The 23137-nt window shown below is 51.7% G+C and overlaps 3 protein-coding genes across 4 annotated transcripts; all 3 read right to left on the bottom strand.

Annotated features, from left to right (window-relative positions):
* Positions 1-648: 648 nt before the first annotated feature.
* Positions 649-6056, bottom strand: LOC127480375 (uncharacterized). Of its 2 annotated transcripts, XM_051808472.1 has the most exons (6): positions 5552-6056; positions 4425-4574; positions 3950-4043; positions 3112-3215; positions 2824-2876; positions 649-2219 (listed from the first exon to the last, which is right to left on the bottom strand). In XM_051808472.1, exons 1-6 carry the CDS (start codon positions 5592-5594, stop codon positions 1959-1961), a joined length of 705 nt encoding a protein of 234 aa, XP_051664432.1. In that variant the 5' UTR covers positions 5595-6056; the 3' UTR covers positions 649-1958. The 2 variants fall into 2 exon arrangements, with proteins under 2 accessions (XP_051664432.1, XP_051664431.1); XM_051808471.1 differs by having other exon boundaries at positions 4425-6056.
* Positions 6057-6294: 238 nt separating this feature from the next.
* On the bottom strand, positions 6295-10471 carry LOC127480374 (triggering receptor expressed on myeloid cells 2-like). The gene is given in 5 exon segments (XM_051808470.1): positions 6295-7131; positions 7248-7305; positions 7637-7981; positions 10138-10249; positions 10251-10471. Coding segments are annotated over 5 exon segments (828 nt in total). The 5' UTR covers positions 10353-10471; the 3' UTR covers positions 6295-6920.
* A 4-nt stretch (positions 10472-10475) lies between these two features.
* TREML2 (triggering receptor expressed on myeloid cells like 2) lies at positions 10476-18377 on the bottom strand. Its single transcript, XM_051808469.1, has 8 exons — positions 17261-18377; positions 16029-16346; positions 15410-15697; positions 14778-15107; positions 14111-14171; positions 13496-13611; positions 13035-13084; positions 10476-12579 (listed from the first exon to the last, which is right to left on the bottom strand). The coding sequence occupies exons 1-8, from the start codon at positions 17307-17309 to the stop codon at positions 12373-12375; spliced, it is 1419 nt and encodes a 472-aa protein (XP_051664429.1). The 5' UTR covers positions 17310-18377; the 3' UTR covers positions 10476-12372.
* Positions 18378-23137: the final 4760 nt, after the last annotated feature.

Here is a 23137-nt window from a genome sequence, read left to right on the forward strand (position 1 = left end):
CCCCACTGTGGGGATGGCAAGGCCATCTTGGCATCCATCTCCCCTCAGCCCCATCCCGCCATCTTGGCATCCATCTCCCCTCAGCCCCATCCCGCCTTCTTGGCATCCATCTCCCCTCAGCCCCATCCCGCCATCTTGGCATCCATCTCCCCTCAGACCCATCCCGCCATCTTGCTGTCTGTCTCCTCTCAGCCCCATCCCGCCTTCTTGGTGTCTATCTCCCCTCAGTCTGACCCTGCTATCTTGGCCTCTCTCTCCCCTCAGCCCCATCCTGCCATCTTGGCATCCGTCTGCCCTCAGTCCCATCCCGCCATCTTGGCGTCCATCTCCCCTCAGTCCCATCCCGCCATCTTGGCATCCGTCTGCCCTCAGTCCCATCCCGCCATCTTGGCGTCCGTCTCCCCTCAGCCCCATCCCGCCATCTTGGTGTCCGTCTCCCCTCAGTCTGGCCTCACTGTCTTGGCGCTTTAGGAGACAGTTTCCATGCCTGCCTGTGATCCCTCTGGACATGCTGCTCTTCCACAAGTGCTGCTCCAGAGCTCTGCACAGGATTGGAACGGCATGTTCTCTACGGTGTTGGAAATATTTAATGGTATCGACCCCACACCAACGCTTCTGCCATCTCAAAAATGCGCCAAAGCACAAGGGTGAGTGTCATTAGTTCTTTCCAGAATTGGTCAATACAGTGATGATCATGAAAAAAAAAACGAAAAAAGGAAATAACTACGTAAGAACAGAGAATGGGAAGCTGGGACAGGAAGAGAACAATCATGCAAGGCTGTTTGGGAAGCCAGAAATAGGTTTCTTTAACTATTATGATGTAATTTTCTAGCTTTGCTTTCGTAAAATTTGCAATAGAATAACAAAACCATCTCAGATATAATGATAAAAAGCCTGATATTTTTTAGCCACATCAGAGCAGTCAACAGAATTTACTTCTGTCTCACTCAGAATCTCACAAGCACTCACAGGCAGATATATAACTCACAGAGTTTATACAGTCCATAGGTGTATTCCCTGCTTTTTCCCCTTCCTTCCCTCCTTTGCCACCCAGTGCCCAGACTGGAGTTTTCTTGCAATCTTAGTATCAAAAATTTAAACCTATTTTTGTGTTCTATTCAGCATCCTCAGCTCCAGCTTGCAGAATTAAGATGAATTTGGGGATTTATCCATAATCCCTGAGGGATGTGTGATCATATTGCTGTGATATCAGGGTTCTGTAGTTTGATCAACAGTTTATAGTAAAGTCAAGCTAGGTTTATCCTGGAGTATTGGTGTGTGTTAATGAACAACAAACAGGGAAATACAAAGTTATTTCTTTGTAAAACAAATCAATAATTTTGAATGTAAATTTCACCCCTGCATGTTCAAGCTGATGACAGTTTATATTGTAAAGTAAACAAATATTTTCTAACAAGACCCTTGTTTACTAAAACATGTCAAGTGCATTGCCTGTCTCCCTGAAGCCCAGGAAACACCTCGTGTGTTTCAAATAAAGCAGATTTTTACCACTTTGCTGACTTGGATCTTATCAGAGTGGGCAGTAATTAATGCTTTATCTGTGAGTATTCAAGTGAGCTGTCGAAGAAAGTCCAAAGGAAGCATCTCTCGTATCTCACAGCCCCTCGTTGGCTGTGGTGCTGTATCAGCTGCTGCCAGACAGAACCAGTTTCCTGTATTTGGGTTTACAGTTCTACGTCATTTAAAACCAGCAATTTGGAAAAGCAAACATACCACAGCTTTCTTCTGGATTTGCCCACCAGGAGCTGGGGGTGATGCTGTGCTGTTAGGAAAGTGCAGTTGTTTTCCAGGGAAGGTTTGTGCACCCACGTGTGTCCTTTCAGTTGCTTCTGCCCCCCACCCCATCGCCCACCTTCAGCAGCTGGGTACAAACAGGTTATTTTAAGTGCAGTTCTGAAAAATTCAGTGAACAAGCCCAAGACTTTGTGCTGCTTTCTTTAGGTGAAGCTGTTTTCCTCTGTTGCAGTGTCAGGATGTGGAGCTGTGGTTCTGAAGAGAACAGTCGCGTACTCCACAGGCCCCGAGGAGGCTGAACTTCCCGGCGGTTCCTGCAGGTGGAAGAAAAGCTTGGGAGCAGGCTGTACGTTGGCATACAGAACATCCTCGGGCCTGGGCTGCTGCTGGGGCCTGATCACAGCATAGACCGTGCTCCTGCTCAGTTCTCCTTCTGCCATCCCGCTCCCCTTGTGTCCTCTGAGCTGAGAAACCACAAAGAACAAGAAGTTAAAAACAGATTCAGCATTTTTTGCTTCTGAACATTAGCCTTGGCTCATCTACAGACACAAATATTTCCCTTTTGTCTTGTGAAGTTGGGGAAGAGGGGAGGGGATGTGTGGCAAAAGGAAACGTGTGCTCAGAGAAGTTTAGGAAACTTCTACACAAACTCAGCTTCCTAAAATTGAAGGGACTGGGGTAGAAAGGTGCAGCCGCAATCAACACACTGAATATTTAGGATTATAAAGTTTTCCTTTGATAAGAAGCTTTGGTGATGTTACTGCAGATCCAAGGCCAGTAAATTATCAACACTGTGTATTTGTTATTACATTTATTTTTCTGAGTACTATAAGCAAAATTAAGCAGAAAGGCTGGGATTTCCTCAAATAACCAAGGTAGGTTGTGGCTGCTTGGCAAAAAGATGTCAGACAACCAACAAGTACGGGCAGCTTTAGTCTGGGAGCTCGAGGGGATGCCTCTCACCCACTGCAGGATGATGGAACTGCTGCATGGTGACACAGAGCCAGTCTCTGCATGGCAGGGATCAACCAAAGCACCGGGAATGTGGGATTTCTGCTGGTGTCTTACCTGCAGTGCTCTCTGTCTGAAAGCAGGATGTTTGCCAGTGTCCATCCCTTTTCCTGCCAAGAACGACAGAAACTCATTTGAGTGTGAAACACGACCTTTACCTGTTCATTTTAAACCTGACTCTCCCTCCTGTCCCTTCCTGGATTCAGCTCACACCTCGCATTTGCTCCCAGCTCATCCCTGCCTCCTTGGAAAGGATTGCTGTGCACAGACCTTCCCTACATCCAGGGGGGTGGGAGGACAAGGTGAGGGGCAGGAAAACCAGACAGGAGGATTTGGGATCTTTACCTGCTCTTTTCGTTCTGATGTAGGTGGTGAGGAGGAAGAGAACAGCAGCAACCAGAGCAGTGGTGGGCAGGAAGGAGCTCAGCACCACGAGGGCATGGAGACTGCTGCAGGGAAAACCAGGATATCTCCATACTATTTACAGCAGCAGAGGTGATGAGGGTAATGTGGGAGGGGATTTTGTGTGTTTTACAATGAATTATGTTTCCAGGATAAGAACTCAGCACCCAAATACCACCCTTGCTGTCTCTAAACAAGTGCAGTTCTGTGAGGTCAGGACTGATCCACAGCCACAGAGGATCCATCCCACCAGCTGTGTTTTCCTTGGCACTTGGCAAGCCTGGGGAAGACTCAGGAGCTTGGATTCCCTTCCTGCAGTCATCTGCAGTGCTACCAGGGCTCAAGGGATCCCTCACCAGGATTCAGTAGCCCTTCTCAGGGTCTGTCTTTGATCAGGATCATTAATGGGGTCACTTTTGATCAGGGAACACCTCTGGTCTGAGGTGCTGTGGCCTTTGCTGGGGTGGATCTTGGGCTGGGCTGCTGGTACCCAGGCAGAGTCACTGTGGCATTGCCTGGCCCATATCTGTGCCCCTTTTTTAGCCAGTTAGAAAGCAAGGACATGGTCAAACTGAGCATCCTCAGCAGAAGCCCCACTTAGGGCTCCTGAATTTGATAGGAACCTTCTAGAGCTTCTCCTGGAACTGGGGAGGTTGGAACAAACTGTAGGGAGAAGGGGAAGCCTCTGTGTCTGTGTGTGTGTGTGTGCACATGCTGCAGTGTGTCACACTGCTCCTCAAATCCTGCTGTGCATCCAGAGTCTGGGAGTCGTTGGTTTTACCTCTGCTCCTTATTGGTGTCATCTGTGGCAATGTCCCCCTTCTCAGTGGCAAATGTAATGGGGTCAGAATCTGTATCCAAAGACCTATATTCCTCTTGAAAAAAAAAACAAAACAATGAGCAGGTGATTTTCCCACGTCAGTCCATCCCTGGGGATTCTTTCTCCTGCTAAAAAACTGGTGACTTTTTCTCCAGCAAAGATTTGGGTTGCTCAGAGCCTGTTCCATCTGCTGATGTAAATGTAAGACTTCATTAATCAATGAAGCCAAGCCAGGCCCCCCTCACACCAGTTGGCTCCAATTTGTTTATCCCATTAGTATGTATCAAAAATATGTTTAAAAAAAAGAAATTCAGGAATTACCTGTGTCTCAGGAAATTTCCAAAGGCAGCTCTTTAACACTGACCCGAAATCTTTCTTGTCAAGTGGTAAAAAATTGCTGACTCCTGGAAGATCATTAATTCTTTGATTAACTCACCCAAAACTTCCAGCTTGGTGCTATTCCGTGGTTTGTTTCTCCCCTGGAAATAGGTCTCGAGTTGATATTCTCCTGAGTCATTAAGTTGGAGCTTTCTCAGCTGCACTCTAATCATTTTCCATGAGAACTCATTCATCATTCCAGTCCCTCCTGCTTTAAGGAGACTTTGATCAGAGTTACCTTGAATTTGGGACACCATTTTGCACCAAATACAGCATTGGAGTTTCCTGGTGTTGTCTTGCACAGAAAGGGAGTGATGAGGGAGAGGAGTTCCCTTTTCTTTTGCAAACAGGCTCACGAATTCTGAAGAACCTCGAGCGGTGATTCATCAGAGGGAGAAGACAGGAAAAAACAACCCCCCTGGAGTGTCCGTGTCCCCCAGCACAGGGGCAGAGCCAAGGTCAGCACAGTCCCTGGTGTCCCTTCCCACCCAAACCATTCTGTGATTCTATGATATCTTCTGTCCCAAACCCACTTGGTTTTGATTAATACAATCCTACAACATGGCATTCATTGTTTTTGATGGTAACCAGTAAATTATTGATTCTTTTTTTTTCCTTTGAGACATTTTATTTAATATAGCAAAAATAATTTCCTGGACACTTCTGCCACTTGATACACACAGATACCTGTCGTGGTTCTATGTTGAACTATGTAATAGAGTTTTACCCTGTCCTGGATAACCTCTGGTGAGATCTTTATGTCCCAATGCAACATCTTTAGCTGTGAAACAAAAATGGGAATGACACATCATTCTTGATTCATTTTGGCTGTCTCCCACCCGGCACACTGTTGACCTCAGAGCTCACCCTCAGGTGAAACCACCATCTGTATTCCCTGCAGAAGAATATTCTGCAGATATCCACAGCTGAGGGCCAGATTCCCCCTTGGAAGTGCTGCCCTGATCACTGAAAACCAGAGATGTCCTGAGTCCATCAGTCCCCTGAGCAGTGCAGTGTGTGGAAAAGGTTAATCCTTTCTTTCCCAGGGAAGCTCAAGGCTAAGACTGGACAGGACGTTTCTGACAGCCCCTTGCACCGCTATCTCTTCTCCCATAACTTCTTGTTGGCTCTAGAGGACTCTCCCTCTGTGCACAGACACTCTTATATGGTTTCTCTGAGCCTTACCTGGTAGTGCCAGCAAGAGCAGCAGGGCTGGAAAACCTTCCATCCTGGAGCAGAGAGTGGTTTAGGGCACCAAGGGAAAAAACATCTCCTGGAGCTTCTTTATCCCCACACAGTTCCTGCTGCAGAGGAGCAAACTCACTCTGTCACTCAGAGGCTGCTGCCCCGTATGGTGATGCCAGTTTGGAATTGCTGAGGGTATCTTTTAACCACAATCTCTGAGTTATTTCTTGGGAGGGAAGGCTGCGTGGTGCTCACTGGCTGCCTTTCCCCTTTCAATACCCTGTGATAGCCATATTTAGCAACCAGGCCGTGGGGCTGGACAAGAAATGGGCATCTTTGGTCTCTGGTGCTGCTCTGACACATCCCAGACCAGCCTTCAGCTGGGAATGTTCGTCTGCTGCTTTGCACTTACATGGAATCATGGAATGGTTTGAGTTGAAGGGACCTTAAAGCTCATCTCAACCCACTCCCTATGTCACCTTTCACTAGCCCAGGTTGCTCCAGGCCCTGTCCAACCTGGCCTTGGACACTTCCAGGGATGGGGCAGCCACAGCCCCTCTGGGTAATGAGGGGTTGGGCTTTGAGCTCTGCTCCTGTGTGGCACTGAGTGGCTGGATGTGCCAGCCTGTCCCACTGGCTCTGAGCATTGTAAACACTCCAGCATGTTCCAGGTGTCACTTCTTCTTTGGGGGATGACTGTGACCTGGTGTCCTGCAGCCCACTACCATGAATCCATCCTAAGCCAGAGAATCAATTTTATTTTATTTAGTATTGCAGGGAAAAGAAGTGTGAATGCCCCTGGGTTTGGGGTCTGCCTGGGAGGCCCAAAGGCAGCTTCACTGTGGGGAGAGATGAACAACCACCACATGTTGGTAACATCCCCTCGAGTGGGGAGAAAAAACACAGGGAGAACTACAGAGAGACAGTTCATTTGCTCACCAAGTCCTTTCAGAAATGAGGAAGCAGGCTCGGAGCTGCAAGGAGACCACATCCCTTTCTGGGCTGTCCTGCAGTTCCTTATGCCTTTCCACAGGGACACCAAGGATCCACACTGTCCAAAGCAACAGTGGGAATTAGTCTTCCTCACCTTGTAAAGACAGAATCTGTCACCTGGCACTGCCCTGAGATGACAGGATGTTGATGGGTCTCAGTTCAGACTGTGGTGGAACGATTGGGGATGGTATCTGGAATAACTCTGCCTGGGGGTGTGATGCCAATGAGAAGAGGTGGTAGATGGTGACATTCCCTCTCCAAAGTGACAGGTTCATCCACACCTGTGTTTAGTAGTGATCCTTTTCTTACAGCAGGTGGCAAAGCTTTGCCTGCAAATGCCTGATGTTCCTTTTCCATGGACTCCCTTTGGCTCAGCTCACGCAGCTCTCTCCCGGGAGGGGCCAGTTCCGTGTCCGAGGTCAGCAGTGAAAGGGAGGACCTGCTGCTCACTCAGGCTTGGGTTCTGCTCTCTTTCTCTGTGCTTCCTGCTGATGCCAACGATACAGATCAGTACAGCCACCATGAACTTGGTAACCAGGAGCCCAGCAAGGATGTAGAAAACAGTGAAATCCACTTTGGGAGGGGAGCTGTGGGGAACCAGAAATACAACCATGGAGGAGATGGTTCAAACCTTTAAAAAACTCTTGAGGTACTGCCTTAGTCCTAGGAAGACTAGAGATCCCAGCACAAGTTTTAGGCTCACCTGGAGATGCTCTGCACAGCTCTGGGCTCCTCTGGCACTTGGGTCTCCAGGGCAGCTGCTGATAGAAATAGAACAGTTTAGTCTGCAGGTGCCTCTGGGTGATGTTCATTGGTGTCACCAGTGCCCCAGCTGGCAAGTGGCCAAGGTGAGGTGGGGCATGGGGCTGTGTGCCAGGAGATCACTCTGGGCAGCAAGAAGGGGATGGCGTGTTGGATGTCCAGCACCAGTGAAGTGACAGTGCTGTACCTCAGGAATAAAGAGAGGCGATGAAGCACAGAACCTCCACAGAGCGAGACAACAGTAGATGGTTACTGAGGTGACGCCTTGGCACCTGCAGGCACCCCTGAAATTTGAGTAGGAACTCGTGGAACTCAAACCCCAGGACGTACCTCTCAGCACTTCCACTTGCACCTTCCTCAGGCTCTTTGTGTCCCCCAGGAAATCAGTTCTGCACTGGTACAGCCCAGCATCCTCCTTCCTGAGCTGCCTCATGGTGACCGTCAGGACCCCGTCGTGGATGTTGTCCCTGATGGAGGTGGTGCTTTTCCTGCCCCTCAGGAAGGGCAGCCAGAAGGACCGGGCACTCACCACGTGCTGGCACTTGGTCTCATCGACCTGCCTGCACCAGCTCTTCTCTCTCCACCACTGCTGCTGGGGGTCGTAGGAGCAGTTGACAGAAATGGTGCCCCCCTCCATCCCATACACCACGGTGACGTTCTCTGCGGCACAGGAGGCTGGGAGGGAGGGAGGGAGGGGAGAGGGGTGAGCCCAGTCTCTCTCATGTCTATCCCTCACTACTGTGGTGATGCTGAACATCATTTTCACCCTCTACTGCTCTAGTGATGGCAGCTGTCACCTGTAGTGCTGCTACCTGGAAGGCTGTCACCTGTAGGGTTGTCACCCATCTGCTTCCCCCATCAATGATCAGTGAGCTCAGAGTCTTGGCTCAGGTGTTGTGAAAAATGTCTGTGGTGACCCTGTGCCTGGTGGGTGATTTGGCTCTTGCCAGGCAGCAGTTCTTGGGGTGGCACTGAGGGCAAGAGGTATCAGCTTCCTTAATATTTGCAGATTTTCTGAAGCTTGGGTAAACTTTGGTCCTTGCCTTCCCTCCTGGCCCTGTGGTGGCTGCTCTGGAGTCCGTCTGGAGCTCAACCACATCCCACCTCTGTCATCCCTGTGCTCCTGCCCAGCTTGTCTTCAGGATTCGGGCATTAAATATAAACTTGCCCCGTGCTCTGATCCTGAGGAGCATGGAGCTGGGCATCCAGGTAGGTTGAGCTGGCACCAGACAAGCTGCCCTGATTTTTAAAAGCTCTTTTACAGTATTTGGCTGTGGAATACCCTCTGCTGCAGAAAAACCCTTTGCAGTAAATGCCCATGAACTTTATCCCCATTTTGAAGCTCTTTACACAGGCAGAGCAAAGCCACACTGCCCTGGAAAATGCTGGAATCACACTGACACCTACAAACCACTGTCCTGCTTGCTGGCTAGGAGGTTGCTTCTGAATCCCACTCCTACTTCTAAATCCAGGCATTTAGCAGTTTTTTTCCACTCTATCTTTTAATATCTTACAAATTTTAACCATGTTGACAACTGGTCTTTGGCTGCTTGGCTTTTTTTAATTGTCTTGGTTCCTTATTTCTAATTTCCATTCCTCTTTGTGACAGGAAATGGCAGAGGGGACAGTCTGAGCTATTAATACTTCCAGAGAGAAGTACAGTGTGGTATTTGTGGAAATCTCTATTTCTAGTGAAAAAATTCAGAGGCAAATGTTTCTGTGAAACCATAAGTAACGATAAAACAGAAGTAAATTTAAAAATAGGCTCTTGTGAGGACTTTGTGCTGGCTGAGGCTTTTAATAACACTGCTTAAAATAATTTCAACAATTCTAAGTGAATTATAAACTAAAAGATCTGAAGTTCTTTCAGCTTGACTAGAACAAGACATAAAATAGATCTGTGCTCCCCAAGTGTCCAACACCTCCAAGTCTTTATCCCAGTACACTGCTGCACTCAGTTCTTCCAGTCAGGACTTACCTCAGACTGTGTCCTGTCCTGTCCTGTGCAATCCTTCCAGAACACTTTGCCTGCCTCTCCTCTTTCTCTTGAGGACCCCTCCTTCCTCCAGCTCTGCCCCATCAGTCCCTACAATTCCCACAGCACAGCAAAACACCTCTCAGTTGGAATCATTTAAAGATTTCCTGATTTCTCTGTGGAAAATATTGTGTCATTCTCTTTTCAACCAATTCTGCTGACAGATCAGAAACTATTTGTGTTCCTCCTCCCTTCCTGGGTTCTACTGGAAAAAGTATAGTGAACATTTTCCAAACTCATTCAGATTTTTGGGACAGGTTTCTGTGCTCCCACAGCCTGGGTTTGTTGCTATTCCCTGCAGTGCTGCAGAGAGCTGGAATCTCCAAAGTGGCTGGGGAGAGAAGGCAGAGAGCTGGGAGCCCCACCTGGGTCCTGTGCCTTGGTTCTCACTTCCAAGGGCTGTGCCTCTCCCAGCTGCAAAGAGCCAAGTGCCCGAGAGTTCAGAGCTCTGCCCTTCACTGGGTTTTATTTCCCTTCCCTTGAACCCTCCTGTGGTAATTTACACATATATAAATTACATTCAAAGCCCTGCAAATGCAAACACACAGGATTTTGCAATTCCACATTTCACAAAAGAGGTACACAGGACTTCTTTCATCAGTGTTTCCTGTTCTGACTCAAAAGGATCCCTGTGAGGAAAGCTGGGAGCACTGGGATCACCACTGGCCCTTTGGTAAATAAAAGGAAAGGAGAAAACTCCAAGGAAGGAGCCTTCAGGTGGAGACCAAGCTTTGCCCCAGTCCTTTACCCTGTCAACCCTTTTCCCTCGAAACCCAAAGCCACACGTTCCTCTTACCTGACAGGAAGACCAAGATGAGGTGGCCGAGCCTCTCCATGTGAGCTGAGCAGAGCAGGGCATGGGAGAGCAGCCTGGAGAAGAGGGACATGGGCTCTGCCCAAGGGCAGCTCCCTCTCCCCCTCCTTGCTCTGACGGAAGGAACGAGCACAGGAACTTGGCATCTTTTTCATCCCGCACGTTGAGCAATTACCAGGGACGGGCATTTCTCTCATGGGCTGAAAATTCAGGCATCAGCATTGCCCAGTCCCAGCCAGGGACTCAGCTCAGTCTAGACAGCCCAGAAGGGAGCATCATGTGATGGCCTCAAGCTGGGGCTGGGGGGTCCTGCTGGGCTCAGCTCCCACTGGAGCAGGACTTCACAGAGCCACGGAATCCCATGGTGGTTTGGGCCGGAGGGACCTCAAAGCTCATCCAGTTCCAGCCCACTGCCTTTGCCAGGAACATCTTCCACTAGCCCAGGTTGCTCCAGACCCCATCCAACCTGCCTTGAACAATTCCAGGGATGGGGCAGCCACAGCTTCTCTGGGCAACCTGGGCCAGGGCCTGCCCACCCTCACCAGGGGGAATTTCCCCCAGTATCCCACCTAACCCTGCCCCTGTCAGTGGGAAGCCATTCCCCCTTGCCCTGTCATTCCAGGCCCCTGTAAATGATTTACAGGAGCTGTGCATGGGGGGAATTACTGGAAAGCCCAAATGGAAAGAGTGGCTCTCGTGGGGATCTGCAGGTGGCTCTGTCAGCATCCCGGGGTGGAAGGAGGGCAAGGACATCATCTTGTGGGTTTTCAGGAGAAAGAAGATGTAGAAGAGCCTGCATATGAAGCATTTCTGTTTGCCAGCTAACCACAGGAGCTCAGGGGCACTGCCCTGGGTAAAGCTGTGGCTGCTTTAAATGAGCCCAACAGCCATCTGTGTTCTGGGCCTGGCAGAAAGGGCACAGGATCGAGGGCTGGGGGCACTGATTCCAAACCAGCTCAGGACTGCCCTCAGGGACCTCCCAGAGTGTCAGCAAACTGGGAGGCTGGGTGCTGGTTTCTGGTTTTGAATTTATTTATTTACTTGGAGATCTTCCATGCAAGTATGAGTAGACCCTGACTTCTTAACTGGTGTACTGATGAATCTGCAGGTCTGTCCAGTCTTAAATGTGCCTCTTTTCCTTTCCTTGAGTTAGTGGTTAAGAAAATGGTACCTCAGAGAAATTCTTTGTGAGGTGACTGATTGCAGTTTTTGTTCCTTCTTGCTCCAGTGAGCACAAATCTGGATTCTCTTTGAGAATCATCCTGAAAATGCCTCTCTTCCATTCCATTGTTTTCTACTATTACTCTTCCACAGCTTGACCCAATGTAACTGCATGAAGAGCAAATTGTTAGGGGAATCTTGGGCTGAATGAACCATTTCCAGAACCATTTTCTTTTTCTTTCTGTCACATCAACTCTGAAAATCTCAAAAATTCCATCAGCCTCCCTGCTGCAGCCCTAGCAAGAGAAGCCTGTTGGATGTGACTGGCCTGGGAATGAGGGATGGTTCAGGCTCCTTTGGTCTCAGACCTGTCTGCAGGGCTTGGGGCAGGGAAATCAGATGCCAGAGCTTCTGGTCTTTCGGAGAAATGGAGCTGAGCCCCAGAAAACTCGTTTCAGGTTGCTCCTCACATGACTGCTAAATACAGGCAGCAAACATGTCATTTGGAGAGTTTCCAGCAGAGAGAGGGAAGTGCAGATGTTGGTTCTGCTTATTCTTATAATCCAGCACTCCCATTCCCAACCCATTTCATGGGACATGAACCCAGGCACAAAAAGGTTCAAGTTTGATCCCTGCAGCACTGCAATGAGTTCACTCGGCCACAGGAGCTGAATCCTCAGGAATGGGGCAGAGTTTGTACCAGAGCATAGCTGGAATACCAAACCCAGCAATGTCCAGACAAATACTGCTCTTTTTCAAAAGCTCACACCTGCCTCTCCAAGAGTCTGCATTTTAATGGAACTGGAAAAACAGATGTACAAGGTATCCTGGGAATAACCCCACACCTCTGTCTGACCTGAGACAATCTGCCACAAGTGTGGCAAAGCCTCTACTGGCCATTAACAGCAGGGAGGTCAGAAAACGCACAGGCAACACACACATGGCAGCAAAACTCAGCTCCTCCCCAGTGTCCATCCACACACCTCCTAGTCCTCATTCCCACTTCGTATTCCAGTTTGTTTCTCCCATTTCTGGATTGTTTGGGGACTCTGTGCTTCATCCTGCATCATTCCTTGGGAGCTGGTTGAATGCGATGACAGCATATTCCACATTTTCCCCTTGGGGCTTCCTGTGAGCCTGGCTGGGTTCAATATTGCAGTAAAGAGGACCCTCAGAGCTGGGCTGGGATTGCAGGTCCAGGTTATTGTGTTTTAGGCCCTTGCTGTCATCCTTAGAACTTTCTCTTCTTTCAGTGCTGCCAAGCTGTGAAAAGAAAGGGAAAATACTTGTTAGCATGACACAGTGCCAGGTCACAGCTGTTACCAGGAGACCAAATTCTCCCAGAAGGAAAGGAGAAGCCATGTAAAAAATACCTTTGGTCATGACAGAGGTGAAAGAACAGAAGACTCTTCATCACCTCTCCTGGATAGAGGTAATAACTGCATGGTCTAACCTTGGTTACTAGTCCTTCAGTCATTTCTCAGGGGTTACTAGAATTTGGTCACCTGTGTTTTTTTCCTGTTAGAGTTTCCCTACATCTATTCCCCCCCGCCCCCTCCAGCTAGGAACATTCCTCTCTCTGGGGACATTAAATACCATTTCCCTCCTGCTCACAACCAAAGTGAGCTCCAAGGTCCTCATCAGGTGGGTCCAACAGCTCCTCACAGAGTATTGGTCAGGGACTCGGTACCACATGGGAAATCATTCATTTTCCTTACCTGTGCTGTGCCCTCTGAATTGTCATAGGTGTCCTCTGCTCCTTGGTTACCTTTGGAATAAACCAAAATCAGAGGTTTTAGAAGCAGAGAAGTCCATGAAAAGCCCTGGCATTGCCTGTGCCTCAGGAGGTGTGGGGAAGGCCGTGGGATTGCCCAGTGATAGCAGCAGTGGATGTGCAGTGGGACCCCTCTGCCCTGAGCCTGGGGAACACCTTGGGCTCACTTCAGTTCTCCCCTAACATGTTTGCAGGTTCCTGTGCAGGGTCTGCAGGAACCCAGGTTTGACTTATTGTGAGCAGAGATGGCAGCGAGGAATCTGCCTTGAGGCCTCCCAGCCTGCACCTGCCTGATCTGCAGGGCACTGGGAGCTGGGAAGGGGCTCACCTGGAGGGGGAAGCAGTGGCAGAGAAGGCTCTGTTTGGTACAGAGCAGGACAGGAGGCACCCCCCAGCTCCACATACCTGTTCTCTCCAGGAGCTTTTGCAGCCTGACACACAGCGCTGCCGAGGTGATGAGAGCCAGGATGAGCAGGATGCTCAGCACCACGGACAGTAGGATGAAGGTGTTGACATTTGAGCTGCAGCCAGGAGAGCAAGGGAGTTACCAGTGTTGGATGGTGTAACAGCCCAGTACCAAACAGTGACCAAAAGGGACAGGTTTCATGTTCTCGGTTCTATGCACTCAGAAGGAGGGTCTGGTTCTCCTGCAGCAATGCAATCTGATTTTTCTACCTGGTTGTGCCTTCTAAACTTTTCCTAAACTATTCTCCAGGCTTTAGAAACAAGGCACTGTTCAAAGCTCTGAGCACAATTCCAGGCTCCCTGGAACAGGAACTGTCTTTTCCTCCTGTGTTTTGCAGCACCTGGTGCACCAGAGCTGATTTTACTAATCTGCCTCCTCCTCTGGAATTATGCTCCGGGCAGGAGCTGGAACAGGAGAGGCCAGCTTTGGTAAGGATCCTACCATACTTAAGCCCTCTGTAGGCAGGAATCAGAGTACCCAGGGACTGCCTGCCCCAGATGTTTTGGGGACAAAACATGAATAACTTGTGTGTGTTCAAGCTCAGAGACTCTTACCTGGGTGTTGGGCTGTTGCCCAAAGGAGTTGCTTGACTTGAGCCTTCAGTGTCTGACAAAGCTGCAATGGCAGGCATGAAGAGAGGAACAGTCACAAATGCTTTGCATTTACCAGTGAAACCCCCCTGCCATTGCTGTTCCTGTGCCCAGGGGAGGGTGTGCAGAACCCACGTGTTGGGACTTTTTCCAGAGCATCACTGTCCCCTCCCATGGTCTGCACTGCCTGTTCCTCTAGTCCTTCAAGAGCCAGGTTGCAGCTCAGTGCCATCCCTTACTGTTAGAGCATCATGCTGAAAGAGAGCCCAAGTCACAGATCTTTAAAATACAGGTCTAAAGGTTGTTCCCTTGACAACCCAGTGTGAAGGTCTTAATAGCCTTTGAAAGCCAAGGGATGAGTCACTATAAAGGGGCAGAACTGGTATCAGAGGATGAGAGACAGAAACACCTCTCAGGACAGCTGAACCTGCTCCCAGGTTAAAGGGGAGCAGCACAGCACACGTGTGGTTCACCTCTCATCCCTGCTGCTACTCCATAACGTGGTGGCCATGAGAAGGTCCAGGCAGGTGTAAGGTGTGAGGTGGTGTAAGCTGGGCAGTGCAGAGGGACAGAGCAGGAAAGTGAGTCTGGGATCTACAAACACAGTGTGTGCTGACAGGTCCGTACGTACCCTCGGAAACCTCGAGCGTGACCTCCTCCATCCGGGAGAGACCAGAGCTTTCATGGAGCGCACACCAGTACACGCCAGAGTCCTGTGCCTGCAGCTGCTCCATGGTGATGGTGACGATCCCCTGTTGGGTGTCATCCTGGATCCTGACTCTGCCATCCTGAGATGTCCTTTGGTTCCCTGAGAGCCCTGAGCTTGTGGTGACCAGTATCTCACATGATGTCCCTGCTTCCTCTTTGCACCAGGCTTTGCTCACAGCCCCGTAGTCCGTGTTCTTGTACTGACACTGGACAGAGATGTTGCCTGACTCCTTAGCTGTGTACTGCTGGGTCCCTGGAAAACATCCGGAATGCTTGGTGAGATCCCAAAGCAGGCACAGTGGCACCCTGGATCTGCTTCTACCTCCAGACATGTGGAGCAGAAGGGGACTGGACCCAGATTACTGGGGGCAAAAATGACTCATAAACTGAGACACCCTGGGACACTGCAAGTGCAGTAGGTGCTCACTGTGGGACACTGAGAGGGCAGTAGGTGCTCACTGTGGGACACTGAGAGGGCAGTAGGTGCTCATTTTGGGACACTGAGAGGGCAGTAGGTGCTCACTGTGGGACACTGAGAGGGCAGTAGGTACTCACTCTTGAAGACAGAGAGCACGACCTCCATTACTCGGGTGCGGCCGGAGCTCAGTGCACACCAGTACGTGCCGGTGTCCTGGGCCTGCAGCCTCCTCATGGTGACGGTGAGAGTATTCAGGCGGTCGTACATCAGCGATGTTCTGTCGTGTGCAGCTTTGCTGTTGCTCCGTGTTGAACGGGATTCTGTGCTCGCCATGACTCTACACTCAGTCTGCCCTTCTCTCCGGCACCAGGTCGTGCTGTACGGGCACTGCACCTGCAGAGTGTCCAACTCCCACTGGAGCTCCTCTGAAACGCAAGGTGGTCACTTCCCAATGAGCAGTGGGCACAAGGGCATCCACCTCCCTCCCCGAGCTGGGCATCTGGGACAGACCCTGCCCTGGGGCAACGCCCTCATGGAGAGCCCCTCATCAAGGCAGGGGTAGGGGTGAGGTAAGGCAGGACAAGAGGTTGCTGGGAACCTGCAGGGCCAGCCAGGTCTGTGGAGCTCCTTCACTCACTGGGGAAGGCAGCAAATGAGGCTGGGAAGCGGGGCTGGGGGGATCAGGGGAAGCTGCTCTGCTCTGGGGGAGAGGGGAGCAGGGGAAGGAATGATGTGGCTTTCTGACAAGGTACTCACCCTTGAAAACATTCAGTGAGATCCTCTTCAGTGGAGAATAGGAACTTTCACAGGCATATGTGCCTGAGTCCTCTGCCTTGAGGTCCGTCATGGTGACGGAGACGATCTTAGCAGTGGGGTGATCCTTTATTGTAAATCTGTCTGGGATTTGGCTTGGGTACGTGGTGCTTGCCCATAAGTCATAGCATCGCTCATCTTTCAGGCGGCACCAGCGTTTCCACTGATCACCAGAAGTCTTGTCTGTGTAAGGACACTGGACATACAGAGTGCCCCCTTCCCGTCGTCTCTCCTCGGCAGGAGGTGCTTGGGCTTGGAGACCTGTAAATATCAGATGTGCTGAGGGAGAGGGGAGCTGAAGCAGGGCTGCCCACAGCCTTCCCACAGACACAGAGAAACAGGCTCTGACCTTCCCCTGTGGACAGGAAGGACTCCAAAAATCAGAGTCCATTCCCCCTGCCGAATTTACCTGCTTGCAAACAGGAGGGCTGATTTCTGGTGGGCAGTGCTGAGGTTTGAGCTGGGATTGCAGCTGTGGTTTAAAGCCCACAGACAAGTGGTGCTCAAGGTGTTGGACCTTCAAGCCTGACTGGAGACATCCGTGGCACAGTGTTGGGAGCTGTCCCAGCAAACTAGCTCCATTGTCACTGCTCCTCGTTCAGGCACATGGAGACCAACCCCTGCCCACACAGTGCCCTGGGTGTTGGTGGTCTGTTCAGGGTGGTGGGACAGGGCAGAGGGAAGGAGCCAGAGCAGGTGTGTGCAACCTGCAGCTCCTCAGTGCCACATCCCTGAGGATGCCCAGCAACCCCTGGCTGTGAGGCTGTGCAAGGTGCAGGTTGCCTTGATTCCCCAGCCTACCCCATGCTGGAAGCTTTGTGCTCTCTGCAGGGATTGGGGGCAGGCGGTGCCCATGAACACTGTCCTGATCCAGGGCTGCAATCAGAGGCACTGAGCTGGGCCAGTGTGATGAGAAATCCAACTGGGAGAGCTGCTAGGGCTGCTTTGGAGGTCACAGCTCTGTGCTTCCAGGCTGGTTTGTCCTGGGAGCCTGGAGGAGCCAGATGTGTGTGGTGGGAACTGGGGCTGCCCTTTCCCTCCCCACCCCTGCAAGTGAGTTGCCCCCATCAGAGTCCAGCTGAGGTTGGGGGTTCCCCCACTGTGGAGCTCCCCAGGCAGTGGGAGGTGGGGAAGGATGTCTCCCTCCCCTGGGACATGCCCAGCCCTTCTCTTACCTGGGAAGCAGAGCAGCAGCAGCAGGAGGGCTCTCAGCTCCATGGCCATGCTCAGGCCCAGGGAAGGGGCATTGCTGGGGGCTGCCCACCCTGTCTGCCCCTGTGTGTCTGCCGTGTGGTCCTTCCTGCCTCGCAGTGGCACGGCTGGAGGAAGTGCCTGAGGTCTTGCCTCAGGCGGAAATACCTCCCCATGTTTTGTTACAACATTGATATTAAGATGATTTCTGGGTGCATTTGGGGAAGTGCTGAGCACAGCCTGTCCTGATGTCAAAGGCCCGTTGCTTCTCTCGCCTGGCTGGTGTAATTTGCTTTGTCACTCTGCTCGTCCACCCCCCAGCCATGAGGCTGCCTCCTCTTCCTCCCAGGCGAGTGGGGGACGGGGCTGAGTTTGCTATCCACCAGCAGATCTTGGGCCCCAATGCCCCTGGTTGGTTCTGTGTCCTGGTGTGTGCAGGTGCTCACCAGCTTTTGGGTTGGTTTCGGGGTGTGGGGTTTGTTCTCTCGCACTCCGGTTGCAGCCGGATGTTTCTCTCTAAAACTGCTGCCAGGTGCTCCGAGGTTGCCAGCTGAGGCTGCCAGCACCAGCCCGGCTGTGTCCCTGGAGCACATCCCCAGAGAAGTCCCTCCCTCTGAGACACGGCCATCGTGTCCCCAGAGACAACACTGCCTCTGTAAGTCTGTGCTGGGCACTTCTGGCCGGGATCCGTCCCTGGGGAAAGCAGGACAGGGACTTCTTCCCTTAGTGCATCCTCTGAGGTGCTTAAAGGTCCATCTTAAAGAACTGATGAATGCTACTCATACTAAATTTATGGGATTTCCTTTAGGTGCACGTGGGAAGGGAATTATGAGGTTTTAGCTGGACTTGGTCTCTCCAGTTCCCACAGGAAAAGCTCACTCATCATCTATTGAATCTGGCCCTTTTTACTTCAGTGGATATTGTACATGGTTTTCCTGGGCAAACTTGGACTGTTTTAAGATCTTAATGAATTAATTAGATGAATGAATTAATTGGAATACTATGAGCAAATGAATTGTAAATAAATGGATTCAGGGATCTTAGTGCAATGTCACTGTGATGTGCCATAGGGAGGACACACCATCAGCCATATTGTCAAAATTTCCACTGAAAGCAAAGATAAGGAATGTTGTATCTCAGCATCCCTCTGCATTGCTAATGGAAAAACAGGATCTTTTCCTTATTCCAAATTCAGTTTTTATTATATTGTCAAGGATAACACCAATTTAAGTAAAGAATGATCTGATCTTTCATGGGAAGCAAATATATTTTGGGGTTCAAATTCACAAATATGCACTAAAATGTAGTTCTCCTCAAGCAAAGATTGCTGCCTGGCTGTGAAGGTCTGGTGTAGCAACTGTTCTTTGAGTTGCAGTGTTGGGGGATTCCTTGGTTTCAGTCTATCCTGCTGCATGAGTCAGGAACAGTCCCTTAAAAGAGGAAGGATCTGTGCTGTGTGGCTCAGGGCTGGTTTCACTGCAGTTCAGCCCAGTCCTTGGGATGGCTGGTGGGTTCAGTGTGTGGACCTGAGAGAAAGGGAGGGATCAGGCAGGAAATCAGTTGTCAAAAGATGAGGAGATTCTCCAGCTTCGGTTACAGCTCAGTTCTGTGCTTGGGGACAGAGCTTTTCATACCTATTCAAGCTTTGTGTCTAGAGATACAGTGAGCACAAATATCTATGGAATTATATTCCCTCTGTGGAATAGCTAACAGGCCTGAGCTGGCTCTGCGGAGGCTTCAAAAGGCTGAGGATATAAAAGGTTTGGTAAGGAAACAGAGGCCGTGTCAGTCGTGTGTGATAGTGAATCCCTGCCCCTCATTCCTGGGGGCTGCTGAGGCAGTAGGACACGGGGATTATCCCAGTTCCTCACGCCTTCTCTTACCTGAACAACAGAAGATTGGCAGCAGCAGGAATTTTGGCTCCATGCCCGTCTTGGAGTCTCAGAAACAGGGAGAAATGTTCCGTCTTTTGGCATCCCATAAACTTCCATGTGGCTGATTCTGCATCCGGGTGCTTTGCAGGCCTGGGCTCAACCAGGGAATGGGGAACAGCTTCTTCTGTAGCTTTTCTCCTCCTTTCCCTTGGCCTCCCCAAGAAACTTTGCTCCATGGAAATCCAGGCAAAGCCAGTTCTCCAAGTGAGCAAAGCCACCTGTGGAATCCTCCAGGTCAGTCACTGAGTGTGTGTCAGAGCCACCACCAAAGTCCCCTTTGGTGACAGCTGTCACAGCCCTGGGGGGATGCACTCATGGATGTTTCACAGCTGGCTCTGCCCCAAATAGCTGCTTTGGGAAGCACAAACAGCGAAAGGTCTTGTTTGCCTTGACTCCAAGCTTCCCTGGCCTTTGTCTCTCTAGCTGTTGTGAGGATGCTGGAGGAGGCCTGTCCTTCCACTCTGCTCCCAGACACCTTGTACTTGCCATGCTGGGAATTGTGCCTCTCATCAGCAGGGCTTGGCCAAGTCCCTTCTGCCTCCCCTTGACATCCCTGTGTCCTTCCCTGCCCTTGAAGGCAGTGACAGCAGAGCAGTCAGTGGCAGTGAGTCCTCTGCCAGCACAGTGCTCACAGCGGGGTCCCCTGGGCCAGTACCTGCCCCGCTCCACCAGAGCAGCACAGAGACCGTACTGACACCCTGGCTGCGAAGAATTTCCAATTATATGAATAAGCAGCTTATTAACAATACATTCTGGCTAATCATTTTGTGCTAGATATCTCCGCATTGTCTTGTCCCCAAATCCCTCTCTCATCAGGCACTTGATGCTCAGTAACGAGAAGAGGGAACGCGCTCGTGCTCTTGCGAACAAATCCCAGGAGTCTGCAATTAGTTCAGTTTCTGCAACCGGTTGCCTACAAACTGAGCCAAGAACTGTGCCTCATCCCTTCCCATGGCATTTGCTGCAGCCAGGAGGTCCTTTCTGAGGAGAGGCTCTTTGGGACAGGACAGGTCACGAAGAGATGCCTGCTCAGGACTCGGCATCTTGGAGCAGCAAGAACATAATGAAGGTGGTCCTTTTGCTGCACCTCTGACAGAGGATCAATATGACTTTTAATTATAGAATCACAGAAAAGAAGATGAATGTTATCTCAGAAGGTCACTTAATCCAGCCTGGTGACACAGCTGGATCAGCTCTTTCCATGTAATTTCTAAAGATCTGTTTAACCAGTTGAGGTTGCAGCGTTCCCAGTGACCTGCTCCAGTGCTGCATCAGCCCTATTTGAACATTTCTCCTAACTCTGACTCTCCCTGCTATTTAATGCCGGGGACTCGGAGAGCAGCCCGTGTTAACGTGGGTGGGTCAGCCCGTGGTACCCCGGGTGGATCAGCCCCTGTTAACGCGGGTGGGTCAGCCCGCGGTACCCCGGGTGGGTGGGTCAGCCCGCGGTACCCCCGGGTGGGTCAGCCCGCGGTACCCCCGGGTGGATGGGTCAGCCTGCGGTACCCCGGGTGCTCAGCCCCTGTTCCCGGGGGGTCCGCAGGAGCCCGGCCCGGCCCGGGGGGGGCAGCGGCCGCCAGGGGGCGGGGGAGGCTCAGGAATGGCGGCGCTCGGGGCTGAGCGGCCCCGGCCTCGGCGACCACCCCCGCCACGGGCACGGACACCTCCCGCTGCCCGGGGGCTCCAAGCCCCGTCCGAGGCCGTGCACGCTGCCGGGGATGGGGCAGCCTGTTCTGTGTAGGGCCTCACGTGCCTGGACGATATTCCCGGCTCAGCGAACTCACCACGTGGGGACCCCACCCGGGGGGCACCTGCTCGCTGCAGGAAGGTGCCCGAACACGGCGGTTCCTCCGTCCCTCCTCTGCCTCCCCTGGCTCCGGGGACTAGTGCCCACCCGAGCCCTCTTATCTGTGCTGCAGGGTTTGTAGAGAAGGTGGATGTTCAGTGAGACACCAGAACAGGCTGCCCAGAGAAGCTCTGGCTGCCCCATCCCTGGAAGTGTCCCAGGCCAGGCTGGACAGGGCTTGGAGCAACCCGGGATAGTGGAAGGTGTCCCTGCCCATGGCAGGGGGTGGCACTGGGTGCTCATTAACATCTCTTTCAACACAAACCATTCCATGATTCAATGATATTCTTGTCTCACCCTGCAGTGGGCCTTTCTTCCCAAAACTCTGAGCCTGCTGCAATCTTGAGACCTGACTGGTCAGATGATGGAGCCTTCCCAGTCTTTCCTGGGGCATCTCCACCAGCTGCTTCCTCAGCACATCAATACAGATCAACCCTTCACCCTCACCCAGGCCTGATGCTCTGCAGGGATGTGGGGCTGTGGGAATTGATCCTAAATTGTCTTGAAAAAGGAGAATATTAGGATAAGGGAGAAGGAGGAATTCTTTCAGAATAAGGTGGTGTAAGATGGCTCAGGGAAACAGTAGCAGCAGGGAGAGGGAAGCAGGGCTGGGGGAGGAAGGCAGAGCTGGGACCCCACACTGGCCATGTGTGTGGGGGCCGGGGCTGGTGGGCACGCGGGACCCTCGCTCCGTGAGCCGGACACGGGCTGCGGGCTCGGCTCGGCTCTGAAGGAGAAGAGGCCCCACAGCAGCAGCTTAGTGAGGGGCCTGGTGTTTGGTCTGTTCCACATCAATGGGGCGTCCAGCTGTGGCTGAGGATGAAAGCAAGCGAGAGAGAGAGGATTAAAGGCTCCCAGGGTCTCCTCTAACCCGCCTAAGACTCACCAAGAGGGCAGTGTGCGGCTTCAGGAAGGCTTCTTCATATGGAAAATATTATGTGAGGGAGAGAAAGAGGAGGGGGAAGGGAGCAGGGAGAGAGAGAGACTTCTGTCCAGAGAGTGCCGGGGGAAGACTGACCACTAAAAGCACTTTGGAGGTTCAGATCGAGCCCAGGAGAAAGCGCTGAGCTCTGCCACACCTGGGAGTGTGACGGGGCACAGGTGTGATGAGTTTGGGGGGCCTGCAGACAAGAGCAGAGGAAAAATAAAGGGATGAAAGAAGAGGGAAAGTGGAGAAGGGGAGTGAGGAGGCTGGCAAAAGGGAGGTGAAAGGAGAGAGATGGAAGGGGAGGTGGTGAAAGGCGGGCTGAGGGCCATGAGGGGAGCGGGAGGTGGTGACAGCCTGCCTGTCTGCTCCATTGTGCAGGATCCAGGTGGGCAGGTGGGAGCCCCACGCTCAGCCCTCCTGGCCCGTTCCCTACCCCGCCACACTGCTCCAGGAATGCCTGTGATGGGGAACAAATTGCTAACAGAAGTGAGACATTTTGCACTGCACACAAGCGAGTTTCCAGTGCAAGGTTTCCTGTCAGCGGCCGGGCCAGAGGGTGTGGAGCCCTCCTGCCTCTGGCAGGATAATCCCATGAGTTAACACACAGCCTTGGTTATGGTGCAGGATGAGGGACCTGAGGCCAGGCTTTCCTGCCTCCTGTTTTGGCTGCCACCGTTTCCCTGCTTCCATTCCCTGGTATTTTCTACTTCCCCTGCGTGTGGCATTCCCAGTCTCATTAGCCCTTCCTCCCCCACCACCTCCCACCGCTGAGATCTCCCCGGCATTCACAGGCTTCCACTCCACTTTCCTCCTTGATTTATCCTGGTGAACTGAGTGACCTTCCTCGACCCCATTTTCATGGCCATGTGAGCACAGGCAGGCACTCGGGGAGGGCAGGTCATCCCTCGCTCCCGTCCGTGAGCTGCGAGGACACCGACACTCCCCCTCACACCGGGCTGGGGTGGTGGGTGCTCACACTGGGTGGGTGCCCAGCACCTGGGTCTGCAGCAATTCCTTGCACACCAGGGTCAGAGACATGGAAAGTGCTGGCTGAAAAACATGGACCTGCTTGTCTTTGCATCTCTGCACACTCGGATGGTGTTCAGCTGAGCCCGTGTGTGTGCACCAGCAGTGTGCAGGGAAACACTCTGGT

The sequence above is a fragment of the Manacus candei genome, unplaced genomic scaffold (assembly GCF_025592945.1).
Source record: "Manacus candei isolate 608988 ecotype Guabito, Panama unplaced genomic scaffold, ASM2559294v1 h1tg000073l, whole genome shotgun sequence".
Classification (NCBI taxonomy): domain Eukaryota; kingdom Metazoa; phylum Chordata; class Aves; order Passeriformes; family Pipridae; genus Manacus; species Manacus candei.

What these genes read in the sequence shown, in the direction of transcription:
- LOC127480375 (XM_051808471.1), bottom strand. Translation starts at nt 4,623, where the DNA reads ATGGTGTCCCAAATTCAAGGTAACTCTGATCAAAGTCTCCTTAAAGCA. An exon ending in CACCAAGCTGGAAGTTTTGG is followed by an intron (nt 4,044 to 4,424) that starts GTGAGTTAATCA and finishes TTTTTTTTCAAG; the next exon opens with AGGAATATAGGTCTTTGGAT. An exon ending in CATCAGAACGAAAAGAGCAG is followed by an intron (nt 2,877 to 3,111) that starts GTAAAGATCCCA and finishes CGTTCTTGGCAG; the next exon opens with GAAAAGGGATGGACACTGGC.
- TREML2 (XM_051808469.1), bottom strand. Translation starts at nt 17,309, where the DNA reads ATGGCCATGGAGCTGAGAGCCCTCCTGCTGCTGCTGCTCTGCTTCCCA. An exon ending in GCTGCTGCTCTGCTTCCCAG is followed by an intron (nt 16,347 to 17,260) that starts GTAAGAGAAGGG and finishes TGATATTTACAG; the next exon opens with GTCTCCAAGCCCAAGCACCT. An exon ending in CGTGCTCTCTGTCTTCAAGA is followed by an intron (nt 15,108 to 15,409) that starts GTGAGTACCTAC and finishes GATGTTTTCCAG; the next exon opens with GGACCCAGCAGTACACAGCT.